This window comes from Oncorhynchus kisutch, linkage group LG11, assembly GCF_002021735.2.
Source record: "Oncorhynchus kisutch isolate 150728-3 linkage group LG11, Okis_V2, whole genome shotgun sequence".
Taxonomy (NCBI): Eukaryota; Metazoa; Chordata; class Actinopteri; order Salmoniformes; family Salmonidae; genus Oncorhynchus; species Oncorhynchus kisutch.
In genome coordinates this window covers 5,486,974-5,505,235 of record NC_034184.2, presented here as the reverse complement: position 1 = coordinate 5,505,235, position 18,262 = coordinate 5,486,974, and the positions used below count along the sequence as shown (strand labels likewise).

The 18,262-nt window shown below is 40.2% G+C and overlaps 1 protein-coding gene across 2 annotated transcripts; it reads right to left on the bottom strand.

Moving 5' to 3' along the window:
* Positions 1 to 416: 416 nt before the first annotated feature.
* LOC109875875 (cation channel sperm-associated protein subunit epsilon) lies at positions 417 to 17,872 on the bottom strand. 2 transcript variants are annotated; one of them, XM_020468311.2, is made up of 22 exons: positions 17,318 to 17,872; positions 17,083 to 17,131; positions 16,740 to 16,813; positions 16,517 to 16,580; positions 16,328 to 16,413; positions 16,213 to 16,237; positions 16,034 to 16,111; positions 15,839 to 15,939; positions 15,262 to 15,757; positions 14,595 to 15,063; positions 7,414 to 7,853; positions 7,172 to 7,230; positions 6,990 to 7,068; positions 6,848 to 6,900; positions 6,552 to 6,605; positions 6,442 to 6,475; positions 6,117 to 6,196; positions 5,915 to 6,014; positions 5,741 to 5,821; positions 5,457 to 5,614; positions 907 to 960; positions 417 to 786 (listed from the first exon to the last, which is right to left on the bottom strand). In XM_020468311.2, the coding sequence occupies exons 1-22, from the start codon at positions 17,386 to 17,388 to the stop codon at positions 651 to 653; spliced, it is 2,841 nt and encodes a 946-aa protein (XP_020323900.1). In that variant the 5' UTR covers positions 17,389 to 17,872; the 3' UTR covers positions 417 to 650. The 2 variants fall into 2 exon arrangements, with proteins under 2 accessions (XP_020323900.1, XP_020323902.1); XM_020468313.2 differs by having other exon boundaries at positions 15,839 to 15,958; positions 17,318 to 17,871.
* Positions 17,873 to 18,262: the final 390 nt, after the last annotated feature.

Genomic DNA, 18,262 nt, shown 5'->3' with positions numbered 1-18,262 from the left:
GCTCATTCGTAGCTCATTCACAGCCATATAAGGAGTCATTGGCATGAGGCGGTTTTAAAAAATGCGGCACTTCCTGGTTGGATTTTTATCTGGGTTTCGCCTGTAACATCAGTTCTGTGGCACTCACAGACAATATGTTTGCAGTTTTGGAAACGTCAGAGTGTTTTCTTTCCAAAGCTGTCAATTATATGCATAGTCGAGCATCTTTTCGTGACAAAATATCTTGTTTAAAACAGGAACGTTTTTCATCCAAAAATGTTAATAGCGCCCCCTAATGCATAACTGGTTTTAAGAACAAATTCTTATTTTCAAAGACAGCCTAGGAACTGCATCAAATAGCTATTGCTTTAAATAATCCATCTAATCTAGCAAAATTGTAACGAATGACAACTGAAGGTTAGACATAACTACCCAGCTTTGGTTTATATTCTCCTTGGTATATTATACAATTTTTGAAAAAGCACCAAGAAATCAAGACAAAAAGTTCAAAGTTAAACATCTTATTTCAATTCCATTAACTGCAGAGACATGTTGGAGACCATAACAATCTATAAAATACATGACTCAAAAATGCATAACTGACATTAAACATAAAATTACAAACAGTAAGATTGAAATAAAACCACTTTTAGTGAAAGTATTTGAATTACCTATTCATATTTATGCCTTTTGGTTGCCAGCAGATTCCTGAAAATAGTCACATATCGACAGTAACTGTAGCCCAGTATACAGAGTGAGAAAAGGGTAAAAACAATAGCCACATATGTAGTTAGATGCTGATACTTCCTGTAATGAAAAAGAATGCAAAGATAGTTGGTGCGCAATTGACCTAGAACATTTAAGCAATGCTGAAAAGCAATATGTCAGGTTATTTATCGTAGCCATTTTCTCTGCCCCATAACTTACGGAATTGTAATGCCATAGGTCTGGACTGCAAACACAGCATGAAGGTCACAGAAGCTGAGAAGAGAAAATAGATGAAGCTGGTTGAAGACAGTGTTCCATTTTATTTTAATCTTTGGTATAGAAAAATACATTAACAGGACCTGCTGAAAAGCACCGACAGACATGAGGTAAAAAATGTGTTTGACAGCTGCCACCTTGTGGCTGCCACCTGTTACTACAATAAATTATCAGCAGGGACCAATGACTTTCTAGGCATGGACACATGTAAGTCACACAAACAAGTCCACTCAACAATGTCACCTAAATACATTTCTGAGGTGTATACTACAAAGCAGGATCAATGACTTAGCCAGATTACTTGCCAAAACATTCTGATATGAAGTTAATTTGAAAGAGAAGCTTGAAATGTGATTAATCTAATTGATTCAACAACCAAAAACATATCTAAGATTCCAACACCATCATTAAGTTTGCCGACAACACGACGGTGGTAAGCCTGATCACCAATGATGATGAGGCAGCCTATAGGGAGGATGTCAGAGACCTGGCAGTGTGGTGCCAGGACAACCTCTCCCTCAACGTGGACAAGACAAAGAAATGATTGTGGACTACAGAAAACTGAGGGCCAAACACGCCCCCATTTACATCGACGGCGCTATAGTGGAGCGGGTCGAGAGCTTCAAGTTCCTCAGTGTCCACATCACTAAGGATCTATCATGGTCCAAACTCACCAACAGTTGTTAAGATGGCACGTCAACATCTCTTCCCTCTCAGGAGGCTGAAAAGATTTGTCATGGGCCCTGAGATCCTCAAAAAGTTCTATAGCTGCACCATTGAGAGCATCTTGACAGGCTGCATCAACGCTTGGTATGGCAACTGCTCGGCATCCAAATGCAAGGCGCTACAGAGGGTACTGCGTATGCCCCAGTACCTGCCTAGGGTTGAACTCCCTGCCATGCAGGACCTCTATACCAGGTGGTGTAAGAGGAAGGTCCTAAAAATAGACTGTTCTCTCTGCTACCACATGGCAAGCGGTACAGATGCTCCAAGTCTGGGACCAAAACGCACCTGAGCAGCTTCTACCCCCAATCTGTAAGACCGCTGAACAGTTAATCAAATAGCTACCCAGACAATTTACACTGACCCCCTTTATTATTTATCTTAATTATTTTGCACTGTCTTGATGCAGTCACTCGACTCTACCCACACACTCACATACTACACTGACACTCCCAACACACACATGCTTATTGACGCCACACTCACATAAGACACTTTCACACACGCTGCTGCTACTCAGTTTATTCTACATTGAACTAAAATAAACACAACATGTAAAGTGTTGTTTCACGAGCTGAAATAAAATATCCCAGAAATGTTCCATACTCACAAAAAGCTTACTTCTCTCAAACAAAGTTGTTTACATCCGTTAGTGAGAATTTCTACTTTGCCAAGATAATCCATCCACCTGACAGGTGGGGCATATCAAGAAGCTGATTAAACATGATCATTACACAGGTGCACCTTGTGCTGGGGACAATAAAAGGCCACTTTAAAATGTACAGTTTTGTCACACAACACAATGCCACAGTTGTCAAGATGAGGGAACGTGCAATTGGCATGCTGACTGCAGCAATGTCCACCAGAGCTGTTGCCAGAATTGAATGTTAATTTCTCTACCATAAGCTGAAAATGGCCCAGTTCTTCCATGGCCTGCATACTAGCCAAACATGTCACCCATTGAGCATGTTTGGGATGCTCTGGATCGTTGTGTATTACACCGTGTTCCATTTCCCGACAATATCCAGCAACTTCGCACAGACATTGATGAGGAGTGGGACAACATTCCAAAGGCCACAAATCAACAGCCTGAACAACTCTAGATGGAAATGTGTTCACACCAGACACTGAGGTTTTCTGATCCACGTCCCTATTTTTTTTTAAGGTCTCTGTGACCAACAGATTCCTATCTATTCCCAGTCATGTGAAATCCATAGTTTCGGGCATAATGAATTTATTTAAATTGACTGATTTCCTTGAACTGTAACTCAGTAAAATCTTTGAAATTGCTGGATGTTGCGTTTATATTTTTGTCAGTGTATATTCTGATGGCCTAGTCACTTTTACCCCTACACACGTGTACATACTGTATTACCTCAATTACCTTGTACCCCTGCACATTGACTCAGTCCTGGTACTCCTTGTACAGTGCCTTGCGAAAGTATTCGGCCCCCTTGAACTTTGCCACATTTCAGGCTTCAAACATAAAGATATAAAACTGTATTTTTTTGTGAAGAATCAACAACAAGTGGGACACAATCATGAAGTGGAACGACATTTATTGGATATTTCAAACTTTTTTAACAAATCCAAAACTGAAAAATTGGGCTTGCAAAATTATTCAGCCCCTTTACTTTCAGTGCAGCAAACTCTCTCCAGAAGTTCAGTGAGGATCTCTGAATGATCCAATGTTGACCTAAATGACTAATGATGATAAATACAATCCACCTGTGTGTAATCAAGTCTCCGTATAAATGCACCTGCACTGTGATAGTCTCAGAGGTCCGTTAAAAGCGCAGAGAGCATCATGAAGAACAAGGAACACACCAGGCAGGTCCGAGATACTGTTGTGAAGAAGTTTAAAGCCGGAGGAGTATCAGACCACTGCAAATCTACCAAGACCTGGCCGTCCCTCTAAACTTTCAGCTCATACAAGGAGAAGACTGATCAGAGATGCAGCCAAGAGGCCCATGATCACTCTGGATGAACTGCAGAGATCTACAGCTGAGGTGGGAGACTCTGTCCATAGGACAACAATCAGTCGTATATTGCACAAATCTGGCCTTTATGGAAGAGTGGCAAGAAGAAAGCCATTTCTTAAAGATATCCATAAAAAGTGTTGTTTAAAGTTTGCCACAAGCCACCTGGGAGACACACCAAACATGTGGAAGAAGGTGCTCTGGTCAGATGAAACCAAAATTGAACTTTTTGGCAACAATGTAAAACGTTATGTTTGGCGTAAAAGCAACACAGCTCATCAGCCTGAACACACCATACCCACTGTCAAACATGGTGGTGGCAGCATCATGGTTTGGGCCTGCTTTTCTTCAGCAGGGACAGGGAAGATGGTTAAAATTGATGGGAAGATGGATGGAGCCAAATACAGGACCATTCTGGAAGAAAACCTGATGTCTGCAAAAGACCTGAGACTGGGACGGAGATTTGTCTTCCAACAAGACAATGATCCAAAACATAAAGCAAAATCTACAATGGAATGGTTCAAAAATAAACATATCCAGGTGTTAGAATGGCCAAGTCAAAGTCCAGACCTGAATCCAATTGAGAATCTGTGGAAAGAACTGAAAACTGCTGTTCACAAATGCTCTCCATCCAACCTCACTGAGCTCGAGCTGTTTTGCAAGGAGGAATGGGAAAAAATTTCAGTCTCTCGATGTGCAAAACTGATAGAGACATACCCCAAGCGACTTACAGCTGTAATCGCAGCAAAAAGTGGCGCTACAAAGTATTAACTTAGGGGGGCTGAATAATTCTGCACGCCCAATTTTTCAGTTTTTGATTTGTTAAAAAAGTTTGAAATATCCAATAAATGTCGTTCCACTTCATGAATGTGTCCCACTTGATGTTGATTCTTCACAAAAAATATATAGTTTTATATCTTTGTTTGAAGCCTGAAATGTGGCAAAAGGTCGCAAAGTTCAAGGGGGCCGAATACTTTCGCAAGGCACTGTATATAGCCTTGTTATGGTGTAACTATTTCCTTCTTTATTAAGCAAATATTTGTCTTACTTTTTAACTCTGCATTGTTGGGAATGGGCTCATAAGTAAGAATTATACTGTAAAGTCTACACCGGTTGTATTTGGAGCGTGTGACCAATAAAATTAGATTTGTGTGCGTTTGTTTCGGTTCCAAGGGGATGGAGTAAGTTATTTGTTCTGCAACCACTGGGGGGTCCCAATGAAACCACAGGACAGTGGCAGGGTTGGGATGCATTCCACAAATTAAATTCTCTCTCCTTGTAAATTCAATTGAATTCTATTCAAATTCCAGGTCAGTCTTTGAATTCAGAGATCATTAAATTCCTCTCAATTCCAATGTCAGGTGAATTCCCACAACTCTATTCCCAATTCAACATTATCCCCAACAATTGCACAAATTATAATTCAATTCCCCTCAGGGTTTCAGGCTGATCATGACACCATTCAGCCTAGCTATACTGGAATTATATACCGGTAAATGCAATTTGAAATTATATATTTTTGAAATCCTGCAGTCAACTTTTAAAACTAAGTCCATTAATTCCATTGACTGGGAAATGTACAAATATCAAATTCCAATTCAATAGATTAAATGCTTTTATAATACAAATTCAAACAGTCCAAACAGTCTAATTCCAATTCCATACCTTGAAGGTTGTTGACATTTTGAATTTAATTCAACAAATTCTCCACTTGATGAGTGAATTCAAGAATTGAATTGGAATTTCAAATGAAATTGGAATTGACCCCAACCCTGGACAGTGGTCATTCACCTGTAATTGGGGTCCAGTATCTTGACATTAAACACATAGGTAGCACTGTCCACCTGGGAAAATGTCAGAAAGTTTTTGGAGCTTCTGTTCATTATTTCATAAGGCTGGTCCAGGTTCCCCAACTTGCCAGGGCTGACCTTAAAACAAGTCCTGTAGCTCTGGAACGGGGAGAAGAATATACCTTTATAGAACAACGTTTCTGGCATTGTGGCATTCTGGGATTCAGGTAGAAATGTATACAGATCATGAGAACTACAGTATATAAGTACAGTACAGCTCTGTACCTCCGGACCCCAGGCCTCCTCCAGGCTTTTCCCCCCAGTCAGCATGGAGATCCAGGTCTGAGATTCACGGAGACAGGCAACCTGAAGGAGCCCCAGTGAGCATACCGGTAAGGAAAATTCAACCCACCCCAAACACACTCCAAGTTCACTTATTTGATAGAGTATAAACTGTACCTGACGCATGGTTGCATTAAAAGAATAGTCCTTCCGACCAAATCTGTCCCATACTATGAAGTTGGCGTCTACGTTTCTAACATAGTTGTCTCCATCATACCTGAAAAAATGTAATCACGCATAGAAATATGTGAACCAATAAGAATTCCTCTGATAGTTTTAGTCATGCCTGTTAATGTATCATTTTCTTTTTTTGACTTACAGGTCAATGCTTGGGAGAAATGGATTTTTATAGTGCGTTTTGAGTAGACATCCAAATTTCTCCCAGTCGTAATGCACAACCTATAACAATAATAAATGCATAATCAATGATGAAGGCAATTTAACTTTTATAAAAAATGACATAACTTACTTTAAACATCACATTTAACTACAATACTAAAATGTCCAAATTTTAATACTCAAACTATATCAATTTCTAGCCTCAGGTGCAATACTAGCTATAGTAGTTACGGTACATATCTATACTAGCAAACAGGAACATTTATTACGGTGTATTTCTGAAAACTGCAAACTAAATGACTTACTATATCATCTTGTTGTGGATCTCTGAGTACAGACCTAAGATGAAAGATGTTTGAATGCAGAGAACTGATACTAATAGGAGACAATACAGTCCCTCAACATTCTTGATTACCCTAAAATGGTGTAGTTGGTGAGGCTGTACATCTCGCAAGGCATTCCCCAAGGCCTGGAAATAACAAGAAGGCATCACTACAATGTGGTCCTTTGTAGCTCAGTGGGTGAGCATGATGCTTGTGACGCCAGAATAGTGGCTTTGATTCCCGGGATCACCAATATGTAAAATGCATGCATGACTGTAAGTCACTTTGGGTAAAAGCATGAACGTTTATCAGTTAAAGACTAGATCAGTCCACCGTCACACTAACTCTGTCTAGAGAATATAAATCATACAGAATAGTTTCCACTTACCTAGCAACACGGATATGTCTATTTGGTGGGCAGCCAACATTAAAATGAGATATCTGTCAACAATATGAGAGTTGGTAAATAACAATGTGCTACAGTAAAATATAGATGCAGTAACTGTTGAATATGTTTGAAAAATTGTTACCCGACTCATTGGCAAATTACAAGTGTTGCCAATCTGGTTGGGTACTAGTTCCAGGGTAACAATGCCACTTGTTTTTTTTCTGTGAGGTAAATTAACAGTTTATGTGAATATATTCCCAAAACTGATAAATTAAGCCTTTGAATGAACATCAATTACAAATTGACAAACAAAAAAGGACTGACGTCAAATGTGTGTAACTCGTTGCATCACTGTAATCCACTTTCTGGCTGATTATAAATGTCTGGAAAATCAAATAAAAGCAGAAAATAAGTCTTTAGAAATGTAGACATGGTAACTCGTCATGTATCCATTTCACTGAGCATTAGCAAAGTTCAGCAGAACAAAACAGGCTACAAATCTGTTGAAAGGAAATCTGTAAAGAGCAGCACTGTATATGACATAATCAATACAGTAACAGCCTCACCGTGTTCACTGTGTCCACACTGTTCACACCCTCAAAGTGAGACTTCTGCTCAATATAAAGCAGGTCCGCATTGTTGCTGAGGAACTTCACGTGCACACCTTTTCCCTCTGGGTAGACTATCTGAGCCCACAGAACCATCTGGTCTCCCTTATCCATGTTATAGGAAATGGTGTTCATACTGTGCTCAAAGGAGATGAAGGGACAGTCATGGTAGCTGCCCTTCATGGCGCTCTTAGTCTCCATCATCATGGGGTACTTCTGGACGTGCAGCCCCTCAGGTGTCAGGGTGAGCATGTTGATCTGCTCTTTCTGGTTGAGGTAGAGGACCATGCGACTGTCCGGCTCCATCCACTTGTGCAAGCGCACCACCTCGTGCATGCCCACTTTACAGTAGAACAGGATATTGTTCTCCATCTTCACCAGCATATTCCAGGAGTGATCTGAGGCAGAAAGTAAAAGAAGATGCACACCAATAAAATGTACAACTACACTTTTAGAAAAAAAAGGTGCTATCTGGAACGTAAACAGGTTCTCCCCATAGGAGAACCCTTTTGGTTTCAAGTAGAACTGTTTTTTGGGTTCCATGTAGAAGCCTTTCCAAACTAATGAAATCTTCTTCTACTTCTCTGCTATTCAAATCTGAAATAATATCAGAATTATCTGGTACCGATCAAACGTTACAGCTGTTTAAGTAACCTCATCAACAAAAGGTACTCACATTTTTATAAACAACTGAACTTTTGACCACTTTCCCAATAGGTTTGGCAAAAAGTGAGTGGGGATGAAATCTTCATCTACTTCTCTGCTATTCCAATCTGTCAGCGGAACAAAAATATCTGCAACGTATCTCACGATACAGTTCTTTTAGTAACTGGAGTTTTTCCTAGCCACCGCGCTTCTACCCTACATTGCACCTGCATAGGCTGGGTTTCTGTACAGCACTTTGAGATATCAGCTGATGTAAGAAGGACTTTATAAATAAATCTGATTAACATATTTTCCAACTTTTTACCAAACTGCCACCGTTTTGACCACTTCCAACAATTCAGAAAAAATGTAGAGGGTATGAAATCTTCCTCTACTTCTTTGCTATTGACATCTGGCGTATGAAAAAAATAAAACTTATACCAATAAAAAATTGCAGGTGTTTGTAGTTTAGAGTGACGAAAAATAAGCTAGATAGCGTCAGTTAACAGTTCTTTTATGTCTCATCATTGAGTACGTTTACATGCACAGTAATAATTTGATATTAAACTGATTACAACAGTAGGCAGATTATGCAATAGTCATGTAAACACTTTACTCTGCTTATCTTTATGGGCGTAAGATCAAAATCGAAGTAAGCATGCGCTGATTAAAACTGGTTTTCTGAGCAATCTTTTGAATTATTAGGACATGTAACACCTTAAAATCGGCATTCCAGCTGTGTATTTGATCTGCCAATGTGCACAAGCCCAGCGAGCCTCCCTCTTTAGCGTGAGTAAGTTCAGAACAACTGAATGTTTGGGGTCACTTAGAAATGTACTTGTTTTTGAAAGAAAAGCACATTTTCTGTCCATTAAAATAACATCAAATTTAACATAAATAGTGTAGACAATGTTAATGTTGTAAATGACTATTGTAGCTGGAAACGCCTGATTTTTTAATGAAATGTCTGCATAGGCGTAGAGGCCCATTATCAGCAATCATCACTCCTGTGTTCCAATGGCACGTTGTTGTTTTGATACTACAGTATATATCATTTTTGAATTATAACCATTAAATGTGCATAAATTAAGATGGGTTTGAATGAGAACCATAGGAATACAGAGGTAGCAATTCAAAATGGTCCTGCTCATTGGCCAATTAAGCTACAAGACCAACTTTAAAACATTTATAAACTATAACTAAATAAAATGTGCATACATTTGTAAACAAGAAGTCAACAGTAATTCTTGAACCGTTCAAGCTAGGGACACCAAGCCAACTTTCACAGGTTCAGGTTATCCTAACTTCAAAATCTTTACAACTTTTATCAACTGTAACTATATACAGTGCATTTGGAAAGTATTCAAACCCCTTGACCTTTTCATTTCTTTGTTTCGTTATGGCCGTATTATAACATTGATTAAATTCATGTTGTTTCCTCGTCAATCTACCCCATAATGACAATGCGAGACCACACCGCGGCCTCCATCAATCTTAAATGGAAGACGTTTGGAACCACAAAGACTCCTCCTACAGCTTGCCGCCCGGCCAAACTGAGCAATCAGGGGAGAAGGGTCTTGGTCAGGGAAGTGACTAAGAACCCGATTGTCATTCTGACAGCTTGAGAGTTCTTCTGTGGAGATGGGAGAACCATCTCTGCAGTACTCCACCAATCAAGCCTTTATGGTAGAGTGGGCAGTCGGGAAACCACTCCTCAGAAAAAAGGCACACGACAGCCAGCTTGATGTTTGCCAAAAGGCACCTAAAGGACTCTGACGAAACCAAGATTGAACTCTTTGGCCTGATTGCCGTGCTTCACGTCTGGAAAAAACTTGCCACCATCCCTACAGTGAAACATGGTGGTGGCAGCATGTACAGAGAGATCCTTGATGAAAACCTGCTTCAGAGCACTCAGGACTTCAGATTGGGGCGAAGGTTCACCTTCCAACAGCACAACAACCCTAAGCACACAGCCAAGACAATGCAGGATTGGCTTTGGGACATGTCTCTGAATGTCCTTGAGTGACCCAGCCAGAGCCTGGACTTGAACACGATAGAACATCTCTGGAGAAATCTGAAAGTACCTGTGCAAACTCTCCGAATACAGGTGTGCCAAGCTTGTAGCGTCATACCCAAGAAGACTCAAGACTGTAATCGCTGGCAAAGGTGCTTCAACAAAGAACTGAGTAAATGGTCTGAATACTTATGTTAATGTGATATTTCAGTTATTATTTTAATGTGCTGTTTTTGCTTTGTCATTATGGGCTATTGTGTAGACCGATGAGGGAAAAACAATTTAATCCATTTTAGAATAAGGCTGTAACGTAACAAAATGTGGAAAAATTCAAGGAGTCTGAATACTTTCCGAATGCACTGTACATTTGCATTAAATAACACCAACATTAGGTAGCCTAGTGGTTAGAGCTTTGGGCTCCCTGAGCTGACAAGGTAAAAAATCTGTTGTCCCTGAGCAAGGCAGTTAACCCGCTGTTCCTCGGGCGCGGTGACGTGTATGTCGATTTAAGGCAGCCCCCCGCACCTCTCTGATTCAGAAGGGTTGTGTTAAATGCGGAAGAGACATTTTAGTTGAAGGCATTCAATTGTACAACTGATTAGGTATCCCCTTTCCCTAACTCTTGAACCATTCAAGCAAGAGACACCAAACCAACTTACATATGTTCAGGCTATCCTAACTTTTCATCTACCTACTTTTTCCAACTATATCTAGTCCCCACCTTTACTACTGCAGACACTACCACTACTATAACGTTTTTCAAAACTTAACATAGTTTAAAACTGCTTTGCTTTAATTAAATAGTAAAGTAAAACTTCTACCATTTCTACAAAAATATTTTTAAATAAGTAACGCAAGTTCCAGCAATTGTACTACCATATGTACAATTACCATATAGTTATTATTATCATTCTGCACGCTACTCATCTTATGTCACGCCTACTCCCGCTCACCCTCTCCAGCACTCAACGTCGCCGGGCTACGAACCACAGGTCCTGGCAACCATCATTACGCACACCTGCTCCCCATCATTACGCAAACCTGGACTTCATCATCACCTTGATCACATTCACATTCCATACACTTCTCATGTTTTGTTTATCTGCATTCTTCATTATTAAACTCACCTTCTGCACCTGCTTCCTGACACCCGGCATATATGTGACATCTTACACAGTTTAAGCTAAAAACACTGTTCAAACTTCAAAACTTGTAAAATGGTCTGGAATAGTGCTTTCATTTAATGTTTTGATATCTTTTTTTATATTTTACAATCTTCATTCACTGTAAAGGGATTTTTTCAACATTCTAAAGCTCCCCATTGTGACATCATGACTTCCAACATTCACTGTAAACAATGTGACTTTTTACACAAATCAGCTACTTTGACCACTTTCCCAACAAGCTAGACAAAAAACTTAGAGGGTATGACATCTTGGTCTACTTCTCTGCTATTCAAATTTGGAATCGGGAACAGAATTTTCTTCTCCATGACAAAAGATATAAAAACAATTGTAACCGCATCAACAACTTTTCCTTACAACTTTTAACTAAACTACTTGGTCTACTTCTCTGCTAATCAAATCTGGAATCGGAACAGAAATATATTGTACAGAGCTAACGATACAACTGTTTTAGTGACCGCATCAACAACTTTGTCTAATTGTTTTCAAACAACTGCCGTTTTGATCACTTTCTCAACTAGTTAGACAAAAAGTTAGAGGGTACGACATCTTTGTTTACTTCTGTGCTATTCAAATCTGGAAATATGAGCAGAAATATCTACTACCAATCAAGAGGTACTACTGTTTTAGTAACCACAACAACTATTTTAGTGTTGAATAATAGTGGGGACTCGACTCCAAAAAAATCCCAGAGTCGGGGCACAGAGGAGGTTTGGAACTTTGCCAGAAGGAACAGGCGGATCGCCACCGCAGATAGCCTCCCATGTTCCATCATGGTGATCGCGTCTGGCTCTCCACCAGGAACCACCGCCTGCCCTGGAGTCGTTCATTACTGTTGAATTAACTACCATGGAACTTTCCAGAACTTTCAAGTGATAACAATGGGGGAGCATATTCTAAGCATGACACAATGAGTAAACAGTGACTTTTGACTCAAATCAGCGACCTTCACTTTTCCTGACAACACACCGTAGACATAAAATTAGAGGGTATGACACCTTGGTCTACTTCTCTGATGTTCAAATCTGAAATGGAAACAGCCATAACTACTACCAATAACTACTATATAAGTCCTTGACGAAAATGTAACCTCCTGTTCCGGGTACATTAGGATGACGATCCGATGTCGCCCACCAGCGACTCCTGTGGCGGGCCGGGCGCAGTGCACGCTAACCAGGTCGCCAGGTGCACGGCGTTTCCTCCGACACATTGGTGCGGCTGGCTTCCGGGTTGGATGCGCGCTGTGTTAAGAAGCAGTGCGGCTTGGTTGGGTTGTGTTTCGGAGGACACATGGCTTTCGACCTTCGTCTCTCCCGAGCCTGTACGGGAGTTGTAGCGATGAGACAAGATAGTAACTACTAACAATTGTATACCACGAAATTGGGGAGAAAAGCGGGTAAAATAAAAAATTTAAAAGAAGGATTCAGATAATAACTACAGAACGAAGCCAACTTCAGCGTGAGCTTTGGTTGTGAATGGTATGAACTTTGAACTCTTATTCGCTACAGAAGTGATACCTCCTAACCGTTGAGTTAGCAGCGGCCGCTGTAAACGTGGGCTAGGAGAGGACAGAGTATCCCGTCTACCACACAACGACGACGCTACAACGTATCCAATTCACCACCAGTGACACTCTTCAAAGGACAAAGGACTCTGTTGGGCAACACGGCCTTCCATCTACGACCAACCTACCGAAGCGCAGCTCAGAGTAAATATTCATTGCATTTTCCTTTTCCAAATGGGCGGTAATTTAGAATGCATAAGATTCTGTATTTACGATAGAGTAGCTGCCTACGGCCCGATAGAGACATCGCTTCTCCCTTTGTTCTTCAGTCTTCCCGCTCTTTCACTCAAACCCAACCCCCGTTCTTTGTGTAAGCAGCTGTCACATCTGTTCCGTCCGCTAGGGACGTTTTCCTTTCTAACAATTTGTAATCAATGTATGATTCATTCTGTGTATATGTAATTCTGTGTGATTAGTTAGGTATTTAGTAAATAAATAATTAAACCCAATTTTGTATTGCTGATTCAACTTGTTACAAGGGTTCGTGAAGATAACCAAGAATTTACAACTTTCAGATGAGACTGAAATAAGGTGACGATTAATATTGACTGCTATTGATGTAAAATATTACTAGGTCTTTAAGAGTTTATTCGGAAGATAACAGCTCTATAAATATTATTTTGTGGTGCCGACTTTCTAGTTAATTACATTTACATGAATAGCGCAATCAGGTAATATTAATTACAGAGAAAGGATTTTATAGAATAGCATGTTCACTTAAACCGGCATAGCCAAAGACACGACACATCCATATTCCTTTATCACACCAATCAGTCCAAATTAACCTCCTTTTATCCCTCCATTCACCAGTTCTTCCACTACCACAAAAATACTAATACTAAAGCAATTTTTCTTCATGGAAAATTACCATCTATACTGAATAAAAATATAAATCGTTGTGGAAGTGTTGGTCCCATCTTTCATGAGCTGAAATAATGTGTTCCGCATGCGTTCAATATTTTTAAACTGGAGCGTTGCTTTACCGTGCAGTGGTACAAACAGAAGTTCATAAATAGTCAAGCCAGTTAGCTAGCTATCTAATTACAAAGCTAATCCCTTTGCTAGACAGCTTAGCTAAGAAATTGCCAGCACCTAGCTTCCACTTTCCAGCTAATTATTTCACATTCAACTGACCAAGGAATCCAATAATATTGGCAATGTGTCTCCATTCAGAATTTTTAGCATGGAGGTCCCAGTAGCAATCAGCGCTTTGGTCGAACAGGGCAGGGAACCCAGACAGCGAAAATGACCTTCTCCATGCTGCAAACCTTTCTGCAGCCTCGCAAAGCACGTGTCAAGTTCCAGTTCCCGTAAATATCCAGCAACTTCGCGCAGCCATTGAAGAGGAGTGGGACAACATTCCACAGGTCACAATCAACAGCCTGATCAACTCTATGCGAAGATGTGTTGCACTGCATGAGGCAAATGGTGGTCATAACAGATACTGACTGGTTTTCTGATCCACCCCCCTACCTTTTGTTAAAACATCTGTGACCAACAGATGCATATCTGTACACCCAGGCATGAGAAATCCATAGATTAGGGCCTGATTAATTCATTTTAATTGACTGATTTCCTTATATGAACAAACTCAGTCAAATCTTTGAAATTGTTGCATGTTGCGTTTATATTTTTGTTTAGTGTAGTTTATTTATTTTTTTAATTATACAACTTAGTCCAATAGAATCACAGCAGGTCTTTGAATTGACCAAAAAGATTCAGGAGATCTTACCCAAGGTCACTTGGTGAATCTTACTGCCAAAGGCTGCAGCACTGAGATGTGATGCGTTGAAGGGTCTGATCTCGCCCCACTCGTTGTCATTGTGAAAGCTATAGAGGATGGTCTCTTTGTTCCACAGCAGCAGGGATGCATCGGCTGATTCCAGGAAGCGCATTTCAAATGGACCTTTAGGGATGTCCTTCAGCTTAAACTTGGTCATGAATGTGCTGGTTATCCAACTAGGGACCAGTTCATTGTAACTGGTGAGGAAGTTGCGTGAGATAGCGCCTGGGACGGAGTACATCACCAGAGTGGCCAGGGAGGCCGGGTGGGAACCGAATGATGCTGTTAAATAGGTGACTCTTGGAGGAACCTTCAACACAATTTTTAGGAAATTCTCCCTACCCGGGTTTTTTAATTTCTTTGGACCCACAAGCAACAAATTTTCTTTCCACACAATTAAAGAGCTCAGTTCCACATCCTGAAAACGCAGAAGAAAATGCATTGATAAACAATATATGACTTTGTCTTATTTGGACTAAACATACATTATTTACAAGTGATTAAATGTGGAGATGGAAGGACTAGACCTTGAGGGAAAGGATTTGAGGATTTTCATATTTAATTCCATTTTCACATTTAACAACATTGAATCCCTTTAGGAGGAGCTGATGCTTACCTGAACAGGGTAGTTACTAGCGCAGCACGTTCTTTGATAGAGGCCCATCACTCCACTCGTGGGAAGGTGAGGATGTTCTGTCAGCACACGATCCTGGTTGTCCCTCCAGTAGAGGGCACCATCTATTCTAAATATGATGCCGTCCTCAAGAAGAGCAGCTTGGTCCACAGTGAAATATCCCTCGGGAGGGACAGGCAAAGTTCCTGGGTCCACCTTCAGCTCCTCAGAGGTGAGGAAAGCATTCTTGGTTATGAGGGCGCCTGTGTCGGAGAGGAGCAGGCCACGGTAGAGCTCACAGGTGCCCCACACCAGGGATAAAGGGCTTCCTGGGGCCAGACGCAAAGACACCTCCCTCTCCCCATTGGGCTCTGCAGGTTCTGGCCAGTAGAATGTGTGCTGACCGTCTATGACAAAGCGATGCTGGAAACTGATTGGCTGACCATAAATGTGAAAATCGTTGAATCTTTCATCACCAGGGATGACTGCTTCCCAGTACCTATAGTAGAGGGTATATATTGTGTATTATTTGTACGTCAGAATTCGTTTTTTATGATATGGCTTAGGGTGGTATGCTTACCCATCTTTCTGGAAATGCCCCAAGTGAGTCTGCTTAGATTTTAACTTGATCACTGGGTACTGTCCGTTATTGTAGAAGTGCTTAGTGATATATCTGGATTGCTGAGGGACAAGAATGCAACTGAAAATCATAGGTACAATTTAGATACTTTTTATGAATTTCTGACAGAGATGATGATGCCAGAACTGGTCTCACCGTTGAGGGTACAAGTGCAGTGTTGTTAATTTCATCAGGGTCTGCTTGCTCTGGATCAATGATCCACATTCTCACTTGCTGATATAAAAACAGACCATTTACATTGCTGAAAAGGTTAATGATCTTCCTGTTAAGCTGCCATTCATTACTAAATCTTTGTGTAGTAAAATACATTTTACCTTGGAGCTTGTTTCTGCTGAACCTCTAAAGGAGAACAATTTAAAACGGCCATTGTTAAAAACACACAAAAGCTAGAATCCATATTGTACAAAAATACAGAGAATAGTATTTTACCTGTCAATAGGCACTACAGCATACCAGATAAAACTGAAAAATGAATCACTGATGAAAAGATATCGTGCCTCTTCTTCCTCTGGTGACTGTTCAAATCATGCAATAGAAAGTATTACAAATCAATATTTTTTTGTTAACATTCAGTTCAACTTTTTGTTAACATTCAGTTCAAATGAAGAAGGTACTTACAGACACCAATGGCTTTACCATTTGGAAACCAGGAGAAGTGCATTTCATGATGGCATTTGGGGAGCTAAGTGGAGTTCACAATAAAAACAATAGTGCCAGATAGAAGAAAAAAACAATGAAGGTATCCTTTAAAAATGAGGAACTGTAAACTATTGTTCAATAATTACATACACTACATCTGCAGATGCCAAATGGTGACTGTTTCATCATATTTTTCCTTTACCTTTTGTTGTTGACATTACAACACTCTGGATACTCCCATTCAACAAAGTCAGATCCATCATACTTGAGGAAAACCTAAATATAAAACTAGTTTTAAACACACTGAAGTCTGAGTAGCTATTACAACCTTATACTTGGGGTTATAATATGAAAAGTGTGTGTAACTAATTTGATATATTTAACAATAATCAAATATATATTCCTTCCAAACATATGCATATTCTTCCCATGCACCTGAATAGTTTTAATTAATTGGAACCAATCTAGTATCCTGTTGGCTATAGCTAGCCAGCATTAGCGTTAGCTAGTGTCTTTGTTAATAGTTAGAAGTTAAGAGTACTTACCGCATTTTGTAGTGTAAATAAGTTTTCATCCTCCAAAATATTATTGTATCTGTAAAATAAATGAATGTATTATATTTACATGAACACATTGTTATCTACTTGATACTCCCTTTTGTAAGCTTAGTTAGCTTGCTAAAAAGATACGAAGAGGCTACGTGAACTTGCTAATAACGGTCACCCATGTTATCTAGCGGGATAATTTATTTTGGGAAGAATGGGTAGTTAGTTTAATTACCTCCATACTCCAACGATTAATTCGATTTTCAGAAGTACAAGGAGAGACAGAAAAAAAGGTAACCCCCTCATCCTGTCTAGCTTGATATTTAGCCGCTCACAGAGGCGGATAAAATAATTTGGCTCGCTCTTTTTTGTGCGTTGTGGCTGCGTTCCAGACAGCCAAACTAATTACGGGTGCTTTCGTAAATTCACTCTGATTATATCTATTCCGATTTCTGAGCGCCCTCGTCTGAGTGTGCCAGAGCACAGAATAAAACAGATGGATTTACAAATACACAACACCCGTCGAATGTGACCTGTGTACGTTAACGTTGGGGGAACAAACGTTATGAAATTATTGCCAGCATCAGTTACAGTCTCCAACGTTTTAGATAACATGAAAACAGCCTAACCAGCTCTGCTAAGGCGAGTAAAATGGTCAGGGTGAGGTGTTATCTCATTTGTGTCTGGAAGTAGCTAGCCAATTTAACCAGTTAGCTTGGGAGTTTGACTGCTGTTGTGAGGTCAGAACGCTCGGATCAACCCTACTCATCGGCCAGAGCTTCCGGTGTGCGCTCTGAACGCTCCTAGAGCGACCGCTCTAGATTTACAAACGGACAATCTGACAAGGTTCAGATTTTGCGAACGCGGAGAGAGCACTCTGCGAGCACTCTGGCACTCCACAGGGAATTTACAAACACACCATATTATGCAGTCACGTGATGGAGTTTATGGAACGTTAGAAATCATCTGTATTTGTGCAGATCTGAGACTAATCACATTGTATCGGATATCTACCAAATAAAAATAATATAGGGATGGGCATTCAGTTTTTTGGGGAGCCTGATATTTTTTTCTCTGTTCACCTAAAAGATACGTTAATTTGGCTCCCAAACATTATGGCCCCCACATATCCCATACGACAAATCAAATGATGTTGTCCGGTGTTATGATGTTTGAACGC